At 41.2% G+C, this 17,785-nt stretch overlaps 1 protein-coding gene across 1 annotated transcript in view; it reads left to right on the top strand.

Annotated features, from left to right (window-relative positions):
* The window catches only part of LOC150081627 (glutamyl aminopeptidase-like), a 253,803-nt gene that overhangs the window by 148,860 nt on the left and 87,158 nt on the right, over window positions 1-17,785 (top strand). Inside the window, exon 9 of the mRNA XM_090380268.1 lies at window positions 11,463-11,590. Coding sequence (XP_090236394.1) covers window positions 11,463-11,590 — 128 coding nt within the window. The remainder of the gene's footprint in view (window positions 1-11,462; window positions 11,591-17,785) is intronic.

The raw sequence follows: 17,785 nt of genomic DNA, 5'->3' as shown, positions 1-17,785 counted from the left end.
GGCGTGTTTGCCGTGCGCTGCGACCCGTGGAAATTCAGAAAGTGGGATCCTGGTGGTTGAGGGGACCAGCTTCCACTTTGGCCCCTGCTTCGACAAGACGGGTGGTCCTGGAAGGCCCGGCTAGGATCAATCGGCTAGTAGGCTCGCCTGCGAGGGTCAACCGTGTCAGTGCCACGCCCCTACCCTCATGGTCCGAGGGACAGGATTCAGGCTGGCGGCGGTGCGGGTATAGTGTCTGGGTAGCCCTGGCATCCCACTCCCGAGCTCATTTATTGCATGCCGGGTAGTGGGCGTCCCTTTGGGCTCCGTGGTGGGTGGGGAGCCCGGGCACTGAACAATTTAAAAACCTATATGAATCCTGATAAACATATTTCTTCAGGGGCCCCAACCCGGTCCCTATCTTCAAACATAGACGAAGACCCAGATAGTATTATTAGTACAAAGAGGCAGCGAACAGAAGTAACATCAGGGCCTGTACCAAGGTTCCTAATAATGCATTCAACCGGTGAAAAACCGATTGGTAAAATGTCGCCCTTTTTCATTCAAAAAGGGTTGGATGGGTTAGCAGGTTCACCCAAGTCAGTTAAGAGGCTCCGTTCTGGAGACCTCTTAATTGAAACTAAAAATGACAGGCAATCCGAACATCTACTCCGAACAACATCAATCGGAGGAATACCTATAACAGTAACACCACACAGAACACTCAATTCATCGAGAGGTGTCATTTCGGAGTGGGACCTTCTCAACGTAACCGAGGAGGAAATCTGGTCCGAATTAAAACCCCAGGGAGTTATTGCCGTCAAGAGAATTACTGCGCGAAGGGATGGAACAATTGTGAAAACCAGGAGCGTTATCCTGACGTTTAGCTCTCCTAAACCTCCTGACGAGATTAAAGCTGGATACATCAACTGTTCAGTGCGTCCATACGTTCCGAACCCTTTACGGTGTTTTAAATGCCAGAAGTATGGACATTCTCAAATGGCCTGCCGTGGAGTCCTTGCATGCGCTCGATGCGGTGCAAAGGACCACGAAACAACAGCATGTTCAGTCACAAAACCCACCTGTATTAACTGTGAGGGCGAACACCCGGCCTACTGACGAGCATGCCAGAAGTGGAAAGAAGAAAAGGAAATTCAACGGCTGAAGGCAGAGCTAAATATATCATACCAGGAGGCAAGGAAATCGGTCAAACCCCTGAATATCAACAAACCTACCTACGCCCAGAAGGTAGCAGGGAGATGTTCCGTCGGAACTCAGACGGACATGACCATTCCTCCAAAGGAGTCTTTCACTCCCATCGCGCGGTATCTCTTAAGTTCTCAAAAACCTGCACAAAAGGACCAATCAGCTGCCACTCCTATATCGGTACCTCCTAATGCTCCACAAGTGACAAAGGTAATTATGAAAGAAAAGAATAAGGAAGGGGAAGTCCCCCCTAGTACCCAAGAAAAGATGGATGTCGAGCAGAAGGAGGTACCCGAAGATTCAGTCTTGGAACTCTTTGCGGAGGAGGAAATGGACACGGGACAGCGTCCATTCTTCCCCAAAAAAGATAAATCCAAGACTGATAAAAGTAAGCCCTCAGCACCTCGGAAGCCGCCTGATGGACCCACCAAGCCAAAATAATGGCTAAATTCCTACAATGGAATTGTCGTGGATTCCGGCGAAATATTGATGACATCAAGGCCCTCCTGCAAAAGCACGAGCCAGTTTGCTTTTGCTTGCAGGAGACATACCTAAAGGCAAATGACGATCCCACGATGCATAACACCACAATTTTTCGTAAGGATAGAATTGCGGATGGCTCTGTACACGGGGGAGTTGCTATCCTTGTGGGTAACCAGACCCCAGTGCAGCCCTTACTAATTACAACTAGCATAGAGGCTGTTGCAATTCGCCTTACGGTGGGATTTTTATTAACTGTGTGCTCTATCTATTTGCCACCTGGGACTGACATCTCCCAGGCAGACCTTGATGATCTTCTTACGCAGCTGCCTCCCCCTTTCTTACTTCTCGGGGATTTTAACGGACATAACACCCTGTGGGGTAGTGCTAACATCAACAGAAGGGGACGAGTCATAGAGCGTATGCTAAATGACAATGACCTTTCCCTTCTGAATATTGGAACAAACACCTTCTTCCACATGCCTACCCGTACTTATTCTGCCATTGATCTCTCTATCTGCTCCCCTTCTCTACTCCCTTCACTCACTTGGAAAGTGGAGGAGAATCCATACGGAAGCGATCACTTCCCTGTGATAACCTCGTTACACAGCGGGAGACCATGTCTTCCCTTCAGGTTACCACGGTGGAAGATTGATCAGGCTGACTGGACTGCCTTCCAACATCAGGCAAATTTTGATCTTAGCACAGTCAGTCAAGAGCCTATCAATGATGCAGTTAAGTACATCACAGAAAATACTGTCCAAGCAGCTGCGAATGCTGTCCCAAAAACATCAGCCCTGTTTCCACCATTTCCCAAACCTTGGTGGAATTCACAATGCACAGCAGCAAAAAAGGCTCAAAACAAAGCGTGGGGGATATTTCGCCGATATCCTACCACGAACAACCTTATAGCCTTCAAACGTGCACGAGCCAAAGCACGCTACATCTGTTGTCAGAGTCAAAAGGAATCGTGGATCCATTTTACATCATCTATTAACCAGTCTACCAACTCTAAGGTAGTCTGGGATAAAATCCGGAAAATGAAGGGAAAATATACATCCCACCCTTCTTCAATCCTAGATTATAATGGATGTGCTATTGCAGATCCAACTGCAATAGCCAATGCTCTTGGGGAAACATTCTCTAACATCTCTGCAACATCTTCGTATTCCCCAGAGTTCCTGGTCCTTAAACATAAACTGGAAAAGCAAGCACTTAATTTTAAGACCAAGGGCCTCTATCCCTACAACGGGGCATTCACTATAGAGGAACTGAAAAGAGCCCTCACTCTTTCCAAAGCAAGTGCTGTTGGACCAGATGGCATCCATTATGAAATGATTAAACATCTTTCACCAAAATCTATGGATTGTCTGCTCCTTCTGTATAACAGAATTTTTACTGAGGGGCAGTTTCCGGATTCCTGGCGAAAGGCAATCGTTCTTGCCTTTCCTAAGCCAGGAAAGGATCCAAAAGTTACCACCAATTATCGTCCTATTGCTCTGACTAGCTGTCTGTGCAAAATCCTGGAGAGAATGGTCAATTCTCGTTTAATATGGTATTTAGAATCAAATGACCTTCTCTCCAGCATCCAGTGCGGCTTCCGAAGGAACCGGTCCACTTTGGACCATCCGGGATGCTTTCCTAAAACGTGAACACTTGGTGTCGGTGTCCTTTGACATGGAGAATGCGTATGACACAACTTGGACATTTGGCATTTTAAAAGATTTACATAGCCTAGGCCTAAGAGGGCATCTGCCCTTTTTTATTCAAAACTTTTTAGCCAATCGATCGTTCCAAGTTTGTGTGGGATCCTCACTCTCTCGCTCCTTTAGCCAAGAGGAGGGAGTACCACAAGGATCAGTATTAAGTGTCACGCTTTTTGCCATCAAAATAAATTCCATCACAGAACAACTTTCTCCAACTGTAAACAGTGCCCTCTATGTTGATGACTTTAGCATTTTTTTGCCAGTCGTGCAACATGAGGGTTATTGAAAGACAACTGCGGAAAGCCATTGATAGTCTGAATTCCTGGGCACTTGCTAATGGCTTCAGGTTCTCGCCGGAGAAGACCGTTTGCGTACACTTTTGTCGCAAGCCTAATCTTCATCCTGAACCTGAATTAAGGCTCGGACAAAATGCTATTCCAGTAGCAGCGAACACAAAATTCTTGGGACTCATATTCGATAAAAAACTGACGTTTTTGGATCATATTCGTCAACTCCGCACAAAGTGCACAAGAGCCCTTAATATGCTCCGCTCGCTCTCCTCTTTATCTTGGGGTGCAGACCGATGCACCCTACTACGGCTGTACCGTGCACTTGTGCGATCCAAATTAGATTATGGGTCCCAAGTATATACTTCAGCCAGAGACAGTGCCCTTCGATGGCTGGACCCTGTCCATCATCAGGCTCTACGTATCGCTACTGGAGCATTTCGAACATCTCCTGTCCAGAGCTTATACGTCGAAGCAAACGAACCACCGTTATCGCTTCGTCGTAAGCAGTTGTCTCTAAAGTACGCCTTAAAACTGAAATCCCTGCCAGACCATCCTACGTGGCCATTCGTTTTTGAGCCACGATGGGAAAATTTGTACAACACCCGTAAGACTGCCAATCGTCCTTTTGGTATTCGTCTCCAAGAGCTACTCAAAGAACTTAATATGAAGGTAGACAAGGTTGCCCAAACACCAAAGCAACCCTTTCCACCCTGGCATGCTCGTGTCCCGGCATGTGACTTGTCCGTTAGAAATTGGGGAAAGTCGGACACTCCATCTTCGGTCTACCTGCAGCTTTATTCAGAACACCGAGCTGAATATTCCGACTTCGCGCCAGTCTACACAGACGGTTCAAAGTCGGAATCATACGTGGGATCTGCTGCTGTCTTTACAGACAGCACTACATCGGAGCAGATTCCCTCTGAATGCAGTATCTTTACTGCAGAGCTGCACGCCTTAGTGAATGCCAATACCAACGGTTCATTTTATATTCTGACGCTCTCGGTGTGTTACAGGCTTTAATATCTGTGAGGTATAATCCTCATCCAGTTCTGTCTAGCATTCAGCAGAAGATTCACATTCTCCATGAACGCGAATATGACATCCACTTCTGCTGGATTCCGAGCCACATTGGGATTAGGGGAAATGATTTGGCTGATGCCGCAGCCAAATCAGCAATTCCCAATAATAACTGCTGCCTGTTAGTCCCCTATACAGACTACAGGCAAATAGTACATCAAAAGTTACATTCCCAATGGCAGGATTTGTGGAATAGACAGACTGCGAATAAATTACATCGTATAAAGCCTGTAATTGAACCGTGGCAGTCTAGTCTGCGCAGGAATCGTAAGGAGGAAGTTGTTCTTGCCCGGACCCGCATAGGACATAGTCATTTGACTCATTCATTTTTGCTGAGGGCGGATGACCCTCCTATGTGTGAGTCCTGTGGCACAATTTTAACAATTAGACACATTTTAGTTGAATGCCCAGATTTTAGCAATATCCGTTTTATCGCTTTTATTCATCTGACTGAGCCATATACACTCAGTCAGATTTTATCTGACAATGACAATGTGTCTGCTGTTTTTAGCTTTTTAAAAACAATAAATATTTTTACTCTTATATAAAATTTTTACATTGTTCTTTTATATATTTGTTATACCCTTTGACATAGTGACCTAACTAATTAGGTCACTGAAAATTTAAAAAAAAAAAAAAAAATTTTTTTATAAATGACCTGGTCTTGGCGCATTATAGCCTTAGTAGCTAATGCGCCAATAAAACCAAAACAACAACAACAACCCTAATGCCCTTTTGCATCTGGACCCCCAAGTACCTTTGCACGGCATAGGGAAATCTAGTAATAGAAAACTTACTGGGTGAGGGGAAATTTAAATCCTTTTCTCAACTAGTTAGTATTCATTGGAACCTAAAAAGTATTCTTTTGCTGCGATTGAGGATCTTATAAAAGAGCATAGGTGCCCTGGTTTTGATCAACACTACAGCACCTCTTTACAAGCAACACTTGTTGCTTGTAAAGAGGGTTTGTGGTTCTTGTTGTGGAAGGTGGTGAATGGTGAAGAATTCTCAGCAGGAACGTTACAGGAAATGTATTAATTTTTCTGAACTGTATTTTACTTATTTTAACAAACACAATGTTAAATGGACTTAACAAGCACAATGTTAAATGTTCAATGTTTTATGGACTAATTCAATGGAAAGGTTCGGTGAAACACAAGTAGTTGCTCTTGACATCTCAAAGGCTTTTGATCGTGTTTGGCATAAAGGTCTTCTAAACAAGCTTCCATCTTATGGTTTGCCAACTGTTTTTAGTAATTGGTTATCCAGTTTTCTCTCTGATCGCTCACTGAGGGTGATGGTTGATGGCTCTCTGTCTTCTAACTTCTCCACTAATGCCGGTGTCCCCCAAGGTTCAGTTCTTTCCCCCCACTCTTTTCCTCTTGTATATTAATGACCTTCTTCCATTGACTGGAAATCCTATCCATAGTTTTGCCGATGATAGCACATTGCATTCAACTTTCCATTTTGAGAAACCTTGTCCAGCTCAATCAGCTTCAACTTCTCGAAAATCTGCTGCCAATTCCTTAAATGCCGATCTTCAGGTAATTCTCCAGTGGGGTAAAGACAACTTAGTTGATTTCAACCCTTCTAAAACTCAGTCTTGTCTTATATCTCGCAAAAAGGATTCTTCTGCTCCTATGCTTATCTTTAGTGACACTCCGATTTCTAGGCAAAAGGATATATCTCTTTTGGGGATTACCCTGACTTCTAATCTCTCTTGGCACAAGCACATTACAAATATTGCTTCCTCTGCATCTAAAAAAGTAACGCTCTCGGCGTTACTTTTCTTCCAAACAGCTGCTCACTCTGTATAAATCGCAAATCCGCCCTGCCATGGAATATTGTTCCCACATCTGGGGTGGTGCCCCCAAAACCTCTCTCAGGCTTCTTGATTCCATTCAGAAGAGGGCAGTTAGGTTAATTAATGATTCATCTCTAACAGAGTCTCTCCACTCGCTGTCTCATAGACGCACTGCTTCTGCTGCATGCCTCTTCTACAGATACTTCCATGGGCACTGTTCTTCTGAATTAGCTTCTATAATTCTCTCTCTCTCTTTCAAAACAGTCTGAACACGTGCTGCCACCAGCCAACATCCATTTACTGTCCAACTTCAAACCCACAGAACCAACTTTTCATCTTCCTCATTTATTCATTCAACTGCCGTTTTCTGGAACAACCTTCCTTCATATGTATTTCCTGAAAATTACAATCTACAGAAGTTCAAGTCCAATGTCAACAAATATCTTCTTTCGTCTTCTCAGTCTCCAACCCAAGCACGGTACTAAGTACTATAGGTTCTAATACCTCTCGTGTTTGGGGTTCACATAAAAAAAAAAAAAAAAAAAAAAAAAACAACTCAGTTTGTTAAATTTGTATATAACTGTGCATGATAAAATAAAAATAGTGCATTTATAAAATTACCAACATAGTGTTCAGTGTTTCTGTAATAATTCAAAGTCATTTTGGAAAAAATATTTTATTGCACATATTTGAAAGAAATTCACAAGTGCTAAATGCTTACTAAATAAAATGAAAATGTAAAAAAGCTTTCTCATTCTACAGTGCCTATAACATGTCATTGCTAGTATCACACTCATCATTACCAATGACAGAAGCTATATATGTGCTCGGACAGTGTGGGCTGATCTCTCACTTTCTTCAAAGAATGCACCATCTTTAGGATCTTGTTCACATCATTCATATTTTGTAAAATTATGATTTAATACCTCCATCCCTTTGGTCCACTTATCTTGCTCAAATACTTCAAAGAGGTTTTAATAATTGAGGTGCCCAATAGCCACAGTTGGCTAAAGCCCCCTGAATTACAGGACAGGAGGGGAGGAGGGGTTATGCTATTAGTTAAAAAACACATAAAACGTAGAGCAGATATCTTTTAAGGGCACAAAAGGTGATATAGTTGTACACGTTGGCACTAATGATATTAAGAGTAGGAGACCAGCGGAATTACTTAACAAGTACAGGTCACTGTTGAAAAAAAGCCGTGAAGTGGGGTTGAATTTGAAAGTGTCTGCAATTCTGCCCAGACACGATAGGAGGGAGTATATGATGAGAGCCTTGTCGATCAATTCGGCCCTGGAAAGATTGTGCAAGGCTCAAGGGGTAGAATTTTTTTCAGCCTGGAATGTACTTGTTAACAGGAGAGATTGCTTCTACAGGGATGGGATACACTTAAATAGAAAGGGTGCAAGAATATTTGCTGATGCTATCGAGGCAGTGTTAGGTGGGTCGGAAAACTGCTAGCTTGGGGGGAGACAAAGACTAATGGATTAACAGTAGCCACTGGCAGAGGTGAAAGAGATTCTTGCACTGCTTCTATTGGAATGAGCAGAAGCCTGAAAAACAAGACGCAGGATATTTCAGAGACTGCTGGAAGTCATTGCGGTACAAGTAAACACATGGGTTGTGTTAGGGTAGCTAAGAATAGAAACAGGTGCATGTATACTTGCGTGTACACCAATGCTAGGAGTTTAGTAAATAAATTTGATGAATTTGAGGTATTGCTCAAAGCATCAAAGGCGGATATTGTTGGGATATCTGAGACGTGGTGTCACACAGATATAAGGAATGCAGAAATGGAATTTGGGGAGTACAAGATCTACAGAAAGGATAGACAGGATAGGAAGGGAGGAGGGGTTATGCTATTAGTTAAGAAACACATAAAATCCAAGGAGGTGAAGCCAGTTGGCATCGCTGGATAGTGCAGTGTCAAGTCAGATTGGTGTGACATAAGCATTGGGAGTAGGAGTGTGCTATAGGCCTAATGACTCTGATGAGTATAATAAGAAACTGTACAGGTAAATAGAGTGGGCCAGTACATCGGAGAGACTTATAATGGGGGATTTTAATTTCCCAGATATTGACTGGAATTTGTGGGTTGGTCACTCACACACTAGCAAGGCTTTTGTAGATTTATTGCATGATTGTTTTCTACATCAGCATGTTCGGGAGGCAACTAGAGGGAGTAACACTCTTGATTTGATTATCAGTAGTGATTCTTCATGCGTTAAGAATCTGCAGATAAAGGAATCACTAGGTGGCAGTGATCACAGTGTGCTGAAGAGCGATTTACTCAAAGAGGTAACTACCATTAGGGGTAAAGGGAAGGGTTATTGCTTTCGTAAAGGCGACTACGATGGTCTGAGGCAGTATTTAAATTTTATACAGTGGGACCAACTGAAGATGTTACCAACAGTAAATTCAAAATGGGAAGCATTCAAGGAACTAATCTTGGAAGCTACCAGGCTTTACATACCAGCCAAGAAATATTGTTCAAGGTTCAGGCCTAAATGGTTGTCAGATGAACTAATGAGACATATGGCACAGAAGAAAAATGCATGGGATACATACAAATTAATGGGTGACATGGAAGCCTATGATAGATATAAGTTGGTCTGTAACCAACTCACAAAGGAGATTAGGCAGGCAAAGGCAGATTATGAGAAATGCTTGGCAAAGGATGCAAAGAAAAACAGAAAAGAGTTCTTTACCTATTTAAACTCAAGAAGGAAAGGGATGAATCAGATTGGTCCACTGGATGTTGATGGTTCAACAGTTGAGGATCCAGCTCAGGTGGCTAACAATCTAAACGAGTATTTTGCATCTACATTCACACATGAGGAGTTATTCAGGAAGGGAAATGTCGTAGGTGAAGTAAACATTGGCAGTGAGCTAGATGATTTTCTAATAACTGAGAGGAAAGTGGAGGAGAAATTGTTCAGGATAAACATAAAAAAGGCACCCGGGGTGGATGGGATCTATCCAGTTATATTAAACGAGGCAGCAAAGGAAGTAAGCAAACCCCTAGCCATAATTATGAGAGCTTCTTTGGACTCAGGGGAGGTACCCATGGACTGGAGATGTGCAAATGTAACCCCAATTCACAAAGGAGGATCAAAGGTTGACACAAGTAATTATAGACCTGTTAGTTTAACTTCGGTTCCAGGAAAATTAATGGAGGCTCTGGTTAAAGAAGCACTGCAGGATCATCTGGACAAGAATTCAGTTATAGCTCAGACACAGCATGGTTTTGTTAAGGGCAGGTCTTGTCTGACCAATTTGATTGGATACTATGATGTAGTCACAAAAGAACTGGATGCAGGGAATAACTTTGATATTATATATTTGGATCTTAGAAAGGCTTTTGATACTGTTGCGCATGGAAGACTGCTGCACAAATTGGAGAAGTGTGGCATTGGAGGCAAATTGCTGCTATGGATAAAGGGATGGTTGAGTGGCAGAAGACAGAGAGTGGTAATCAATGGACACTGCTCAACGTGGACTAATGTTATTAGTGGAGTTCCTTAGGGTTCAGTGTTGGGTCCATTGTTGTTTTCTGTATTTATAAATGATATTGATGATGGTGTATCAGGCTTAATGTCCAAGTTTGCAGACGATACCAAGGTTGGCAGGGTTGTTAAGGACACTACTGATACTATGCTGCTGCAACAGGGTCTGGAAAGGTTGAGCAGATGGGCTGAGAGGTGGCAAATGAAGTTTAACATTGACAAATGTAAAGTACTACATATGGGAAACAGTAACCCCAGATCAACGTATCAACTCTGTGGTACTACGCTGACAGTGGTAGAGAATGAAAAGGACCTGGGGGTAATTGTGCCGGCAGATATGAAGTTCTCTGAGCAGTGCAGACGAGCTGCAAGAGTAGCTCATTGTGTCTTGGCAATGATATACAGGAATTTTTCTAGCAGGGACAGGGATGTGATTATTCCCTTGTATAAGGCATTGGTCAGGCCACACCTTGAGTACTGTATACAGGTCTGGAGGCCTCATTTCAAGAAGGATGTAGAACTGCTGGAACGAGTACAGAGAAGGGCAACAAGATTAGTGAATGGAACAAAGGGTTGCTCTTACGAAGAAAGGCTTAAGTTTTGCAAATTACAGAGCCTGGAGACTAGGCATCGGCGAGGTGATCTGATAGAGGTGTATAAGGGTTTGAATGGCTTGAGCATGCTCAATGCCGATGGGATTCTTCCTCTTGCTCAGAATGATCACCTGAGAGGGCATAAATTCAAATTGAGGAAGGACGGATGTCGGATAGATGTGCGGAAATTTGCCTTTAGCCAGTGGGAAGCTGGTTTGTGGAATAGACTCCCATCGCTTGTTGTTGAAGTTGATAGCCTAAACAAATTTAAGTCTCAGCTGGACAGGTATTTCGAACGAACGGAGGGGTGAAATGGGAGTAGTGGTTTCTTTTTTTTTTTTTTTTTTTTTTGGCTGATGCTGAATAAGCTTGCTTTCTTGCCTCATATGCCTCTACTAATGCTAATGCTAATGAATTTACATGTTTATATTAGCAATCATCCTTTTTGCTTTTGTTGTTATGTGTCACCTGTAATGGTCAACAATAAAAAGAGCTGGTTTTATATATATATATATATATAAGGGTGCCTGCAATTTTTACCATTCTAATCATAACTGAAGATAAAGACATCACAGCATGCACCTAATATACTTCAGACCATAAGGAGAAGAATTTTAGCCATTTTTTTTTTTTTTTTTTTTTATTATTAAAAAAGGTGTCTTATGGTCTGGAAAAAAAAGTAATTAAATATAAATGTAGTAAATTTTTTCTCTATATGTTACATCACTCTAACAGTACAACATTGTGTTGCATGCTACTTTACCATGATGATTATTTTAAGAAAATGTTTAAGTAACCTTAAGTTTTCTGTTTTCTTTTAGGATACTTCACAATTCCAGAAGATACAGTCTGGTATAAAATAAATATAAACCAGACTGGATTTTTTCGTGTAATGTATGATTCAGAAAATTGGCTTGCTTTAATCGATATACTTAATACAGACCATGAGGTATTTGTAAAAAATGATTTGAATCACTCCATTCGTATTTTTTATATAATAGTACTCATTAATGTTTGTCTTAATGATTTATTTGGATCATTTATATCAGTTAACTATAAGTAAAATATAATATTTATTCTTTTCTCTCTCTCTCTCTCTCTCTCTCTCTATATATATATATATATATGTATATTGGTTGATTTTATTTAATTAAATGGTATTTATCTGTAGGGAATTAGGTGTATATGGACCAAGCTACCAAGTTAGTAAATGTAAACTAGCTTTAGCCTGGGTGGCCTATATAACTTTATATTCATGAAATGGAAATAAAAATAAAATAAATATAAAATGATGCTAAAAATGAAAATATCAATAAAAATGATAATATACAATGAAATTTGCAAAAAGCAAATAACATTCCCTCAATTGGCCATCTGTCTGCTACTTCATCAGGGGCTTTGAACAGATCGATAGCCAGACAAAAAGGCGCCTCTGTAGCCAGGTGGGAAGGAGCAGCAGCAGCAGCAGTGCGTAGCACAAGCTTCTTGATTAGACCGGGGTTCGAGCCCGTCACCACCAAATACGGAAGATGCGGAAAGGTCAGGGAATGACCACCGCATATCCCGGAGCAATATGGCCTTAGTTGCTAATGCTCCTAAAAAAAAAACCAAATAACAAAAAAATAACTAGCCAGACTAAAGGAATGCCTCATACCTACCCGTTTCTGTTGTCCCCATACCAGTTTTGCAAGTTATTAATTTTTAAGTGATAGTATTAAAATTAAAACTAATAGAAATTAAATGTGAATAGATAATGTTTAATTTAATTTTTGTAAAATTTTTAAATTTAAATTTTGCAAACGTAGTGTGAGAAACAGCAAACTGGGATCGGCGACACAAAGCCAAACGAGTATGTATCAGTACAAATGAGAAAGGTTCTTACTTACTTCTTGTTCAGTGGTGGTCAGATACGACCGAACCTGCACTGGACCAGCTTGACAGATTATTAGCTTTAGCATTAGTAGAGGCATATGATCCAAGAAAGCAAGCTTATACAGCTTAAAAAAAAAAAAAAAACACTTCCACTTCTCACCCCTCTGTTCGTTTGAAATATCTGTCCAGCTGAGCCTTAAATTTATTTAGGCTATCAACTTCCACGACAAGGGATGGAAGTCTGTTCCACCAACCAACTACCCCGCGGGCTGAAGGCAAATTTCCACCCGTCTATCCTACATCTGTCTTTCCTCAATTTGAATTTATGCCATTCTCAGGTGATTTTTCTGAGAAAGAGGAAAAATCCCATCAGCATTGAGCATGCTCAAACCATTCAAGGCTTTATACACCGCTATCAGATCACCTCACCGGTGCCTAGTCTCCAGACACTGTAAATTGCAAAACTTAAGTCTTTCTTCGTAAGAGCAACCCTTTGTTCCATTCACTAATCTTGTTGCCCTTCTCTGTACTCGTTCCAGCAGCTCTACATCCTTCATGAAATGAGGCCTCCAGACCTGTATACAGTACTCAAGGTGTGGCCTGACCATTACTTTATAGAAGGGAATAATCACCTCCTTATCCCTGCTAGAAAAATTCCTGTATATCATTGACCATGAGCTACTCTTGCAGCCCATCTGCTCAGCTCAGAAAACTTCATATCTGCCTGCACAATTACCCCAGGTCCTTTTCATTCTCTACCACTGTCACTGTAGTACCACAGAGTTGATACGTTATGCCGGGGTTACTGTTTCCCATATCTAGCACTTTACATTTGTCAATGTTAAACTTCATTTGCCACCTCTCAGCCCATCTGCTCAACCTTTCTAGATACTGTTGCAGCAGCATAGTGTCAGTAGTGTCCTTGACAACCCTGCCAACCTTTGTATCATCTGCAAACTTGGACATTAAGCTTGATATACCATCATCAATATCATTTATAAATACAGAAAACAATAATGGACCCAACACTGAACCCTGAGGGACTCCACTAATAACATTAGTCCACAATGAGCAGTGTCCATTGATTACCACTCACTGTCTTCTCCCCCTCAACCACCCCTTTATCCATAGCAACAATTTGCCTCCAATGCCACACTGCACCAATTTGTGCAGCGGTCTTCCATGCAACAGTATCAAAAGCCTTTCTAAGATCCAAGTATATAATATCAAAGTTATTCCCTGCATCCAGTTCTTTTGTGACTGCATCATAGTATCCAATCAAATTGGTCAGGCAAGACTTCCCATTAACAAAACCATGCTGTGTCTGAGCTATAACTGAAGTCTTGTCTAGATGATCCTGCAGTGCTTCTTTAACCAGTGCCTCTATTAATTTTCCTGGAACAGAAGTTAAACTCACAGATCTATAATTACATGTGTCGGCCTTTGATGCTCCTTTGTGAATTGGGGTCACATTTGCACATCTCAAGTCTGTGGGTACCTCCCCTGAGTCCAAGGAAGCTCTCATAATTATGGCTAAGGGTTTCCTTACTTCCTTTGCTGCCTCCTTTAATATAACTGTATAGATCCCATCCACCCTAGGTGCCTTTCTTGTGTTTATCTTCAACAATTTCTCCTCCACTTTACTCTCAGTTATTACAAGATTATCTAGCTTACTGCCAGAGTTGAATACACCTATGGCATTCCCCTCGCTGAATAACTCCTCATGTGTGAATGTCGATGCAAAATATTCGTTTAGTTTGTTAGCTACCTGAGCAGGATCATCAACAGTTGACCCATCGATATCAAGTGGACCAATCTGATTCATCCCTTCCTTCTAGAGTTTACATAAGTAAAGAACTCTTTGTTGTTTTTCTTTCCATCCCTTGCCAAAGATTTCTCGTAATCAGCCTTTGCCTGCCTAACCTCCTTTGTTACAGATCAACTTGTATCTATCATAGGCTTCCATGTCACCCATTAATTTGTATGTATCCCATGCATTTTTCTTCTGTGCCATATGTCTCATTAGTTCATCTGACAACCATTTAGGCCTGAACCTTGAACAATATTTCTTGGCTGGTATGTAAAGCCTGGGAGCTTCCAAGATTAGTTCCTTGAATGCTTCCCATTTTGAATTTACTGTTGGTAACATCTTCAGTTGGTCCCACTGTATAAAATTTAAATACTGCCTCAGACCATCGTAGTCGCCTTTACGAAAGCAATAACCCTTCCCTTTACCCCTTTGAGTAAATCGCTCTTCAGCACACTGTGATCACTGCCACCTAGTGATTCCTTTATCTGCAGATTCTTAACGCATGAAGAATCACTACTGATAATCAAATCAAGAGTGTTACTCCCTCTAGTTGCCTCCCGAACATGCTGATGTAGAAAACAATCATGCAATAAATATACAAAAGCCTTGCTAGTGTGTGAGTGACCAACCCACAAATTCCAGTCAATATCTGGGAAATTAAAATCCCCCATTATAAGTCTCTCTGATGTACTGGCCCACTCTATTTACCTGTACAGTTTCTTATTATACTCATCAGAGTCATTAGGCCTATAGTACACTCCTACTCCCAATGCTTATGTCACACCAATCTGACTCGACACTGCACTATCCAGCGATGCCAACTGGCTTCACCTCCTTGGATTTTATGTGTTTCTTAACTAATAGCATAACCCCTCCTCCCTTCCTATCCTGTCTATCCTTTCTGTAGATCTTGTACTCCCCAAATTCCATTTCTGCATTCCTTATATCTGTGTGACACCACGTCTCAGATATCCCAACAATATCCGCCTTTGATGCTTTGAGCAATACCTCAAATTCATCAAATTTATTTACCAAACTCCTGGAAATGGTGTACACGCAAGTATACATGCACCTGTTCCTATTCTTAGCTTCCCTAACACAACCATATGTTTGCTTGTACCACAATGACTCCCAGCAGTTTCTGAAATATCCTGCGTCTTGTTTTCCAGGCTTCTGCTCATTCCAATAGAAGCAGTGCAAGAATCACTTTCACCTCTGCCAGTGACTACTGTTAATCTATTAGTCTTTATATTCCCCCAAGCTAGCAGTTTTCCGACCCACCTAACACTGCCTCGATAGCATCAGCAAACATTCTTGCACCCTTTCTATTTAAGTGTATCCCATCCCTGTAGAAGCAGTCTCTCCTGTTAACAAGTACAGTCCAGGCTGAAAAAAATTCTACCCCTTGAGCCTTGCACAATCTTTCCAGGGCTGAATTGATCGACAAGGCTCTCATCATATACTCCCTCCTATCGTGTCTTGGCAGAATTGCAGACGCTTTCAAATTCAACTCTAATTCACGGCTTTTTTTCAACAGTGACCTGTACTTGTTAAGTAATTCTGCCAGTCTCCTGCTCTTGATATCATTAGTGCCAACGTGTACAACTATATCACCTTTTGTGCCCTTAAAAGATGATATCCGCTCTACAACATCATCAACATTTGCCCCTGGCAGACATACCCTGGTCCTGTTCCACCTATCCTTTTTACAAAGCATGATCCCCATTTCCTTGACAATAGTGTCACCAACAACTACTAGTTCCTGTGGGACCAGCGCATTCTGCTTTGGGGGTTGTCGCTGTGTTGCGTGATGAATAAGTGCAAGCTCTGGCGTTGATGTGGGCAGCCGAGAGCTTGATGGGCCCTTCAGTTTAGTTCCTTCGAGATCATCCACCCTGTCCTTCAAGCTCTCATATAGGCCCATAACAACACTGACTTGTTGCTTGATTTCGTTACACTCCTTTCTTCGCTCACACACAAATACATCCGCCATGGCAATATCATGTCCTGTACCTGATTGTTCCACAAATATCATGCAAGCAGTGCATTTTAAAAGGGTGTGATTCAGAGGACAACTGCCCCCCCCACCCAGTTCTCCTCTGAGCCACAGCACTCCCATTAGCTTGAGCCTTTTGCTTTGCTGCTGTGGTCTGAGTCATGATTTTGATTTAATTTCGGTACAAAATTATAACCCTAAACTTGTATCCCAACACAGTTATAACGGTATATATATTTTTCAGTATCAAGTTCTGAAATTAATCTACGCATTCTGATTAATCTGAAATTAATCTACGCGTTCCCTTTATATAACTTCCGTATCAAGTTATGTATTAATTAATTATGTTATGTTTGTAATCTAAGTCGTTATATATATTTATTTAAAAGTACAATTTAATTGACAATGAAGTTTAACAAGTTTAATAGATTTTACTGATTAATTGAGAATATTATACTATACTATACTATACTAACGCTATCTAGTTCGGAATATAACGTATTGTATAACAAAGGCGGCAAGTTACAAACCTTAAATCTACGGACAATTGAGTATTAATTAACTTCGAAATCTCACTGTCTCAATTCAGAATAAACTAACGATCCTGACTAGGTCTATAAGCTACTTATAGAAAATAATTTGATGTAAAATATGGTCAATAAAGCAGCTAAATATGGCTAAAAAACTTCTCGTTCAGCAGAGCTGCAACTTGCAACATGTGGATTTGATACCCTACCGATACGTTTATGCAATTACAAGGCCGAGTAAAGAATAAGTATACCAGATTAATCTGAAAATCACAAAATAATGCTATACTACTAAATTTAAATCAAAAGTTTCAGAAAAACAATAATTTCAAATCAATAAATAAGAATAAATAAGTACACAGCTAATTTGGTCCACTTGCTCACTTCCTTCTTGCTGATAAGCCCTCAGTTTATGGCATGGTACAGGCATCTTGAGGCTGCAATCCTTGCATTTAGCTCCTCATCTATTCAGCCATCCAAATACTTGAAGTGCTGAACCTGCTCAATGTTTTTTCCATCTAAGATAATCAGATGGCATACAAGTTTGCAGGAAATTATCGTAGATTTGGTATTACTAGAGGTAATAACCATTTCTCTTTTTGCCATAGCTTCCTGCCATGCATTCAGGTTATGTTGAAGACTTTCCTGTGACTTGGCTATCAAAGCCACATTGTCAGTGAAAGAAAGCTCAGACGACAATTTCCCAACCAGAAGGGCTGGGTATGTGCCTTGCAGTCCTTGATAATATTATCCACGATGATGATGATGAAGAGATACGGGGAGAGAACGTCTCCTTGCTTCACAACCAATATTGTCAAGAATTCTTCTGACTTTGGATTGCCAGTTCTCAAATAGTTGCTGCATCACTTATAGTAACTCCTAATGGCAGCTACTAAGCTTCTACTAACATTTTTCTTCTCCAGCACTCTGATAACTCAC

The sequence above is a fragment of the Mastigoproctus giganteus genome, chromosome 8, assembly GCF_048544385.1.
Source record: "Mastigoproctus giganteus isolate SK-2022 chromosome 8, ASM4854438v1, whole genome shotgun sequence".
Taxonomy (NCBI): domain Eukaryota; kingdom Metazoa; phylum Arthropoda; class Arachnida; order Uropygi; family Thelyphonidae; genus Mastigoproctus; species Mastigoproctus giganteus.
Note: the sequence above shows the minus strand (reverse complement) of the source record. Positions and strands in the feature narration are given on the sequence as shown.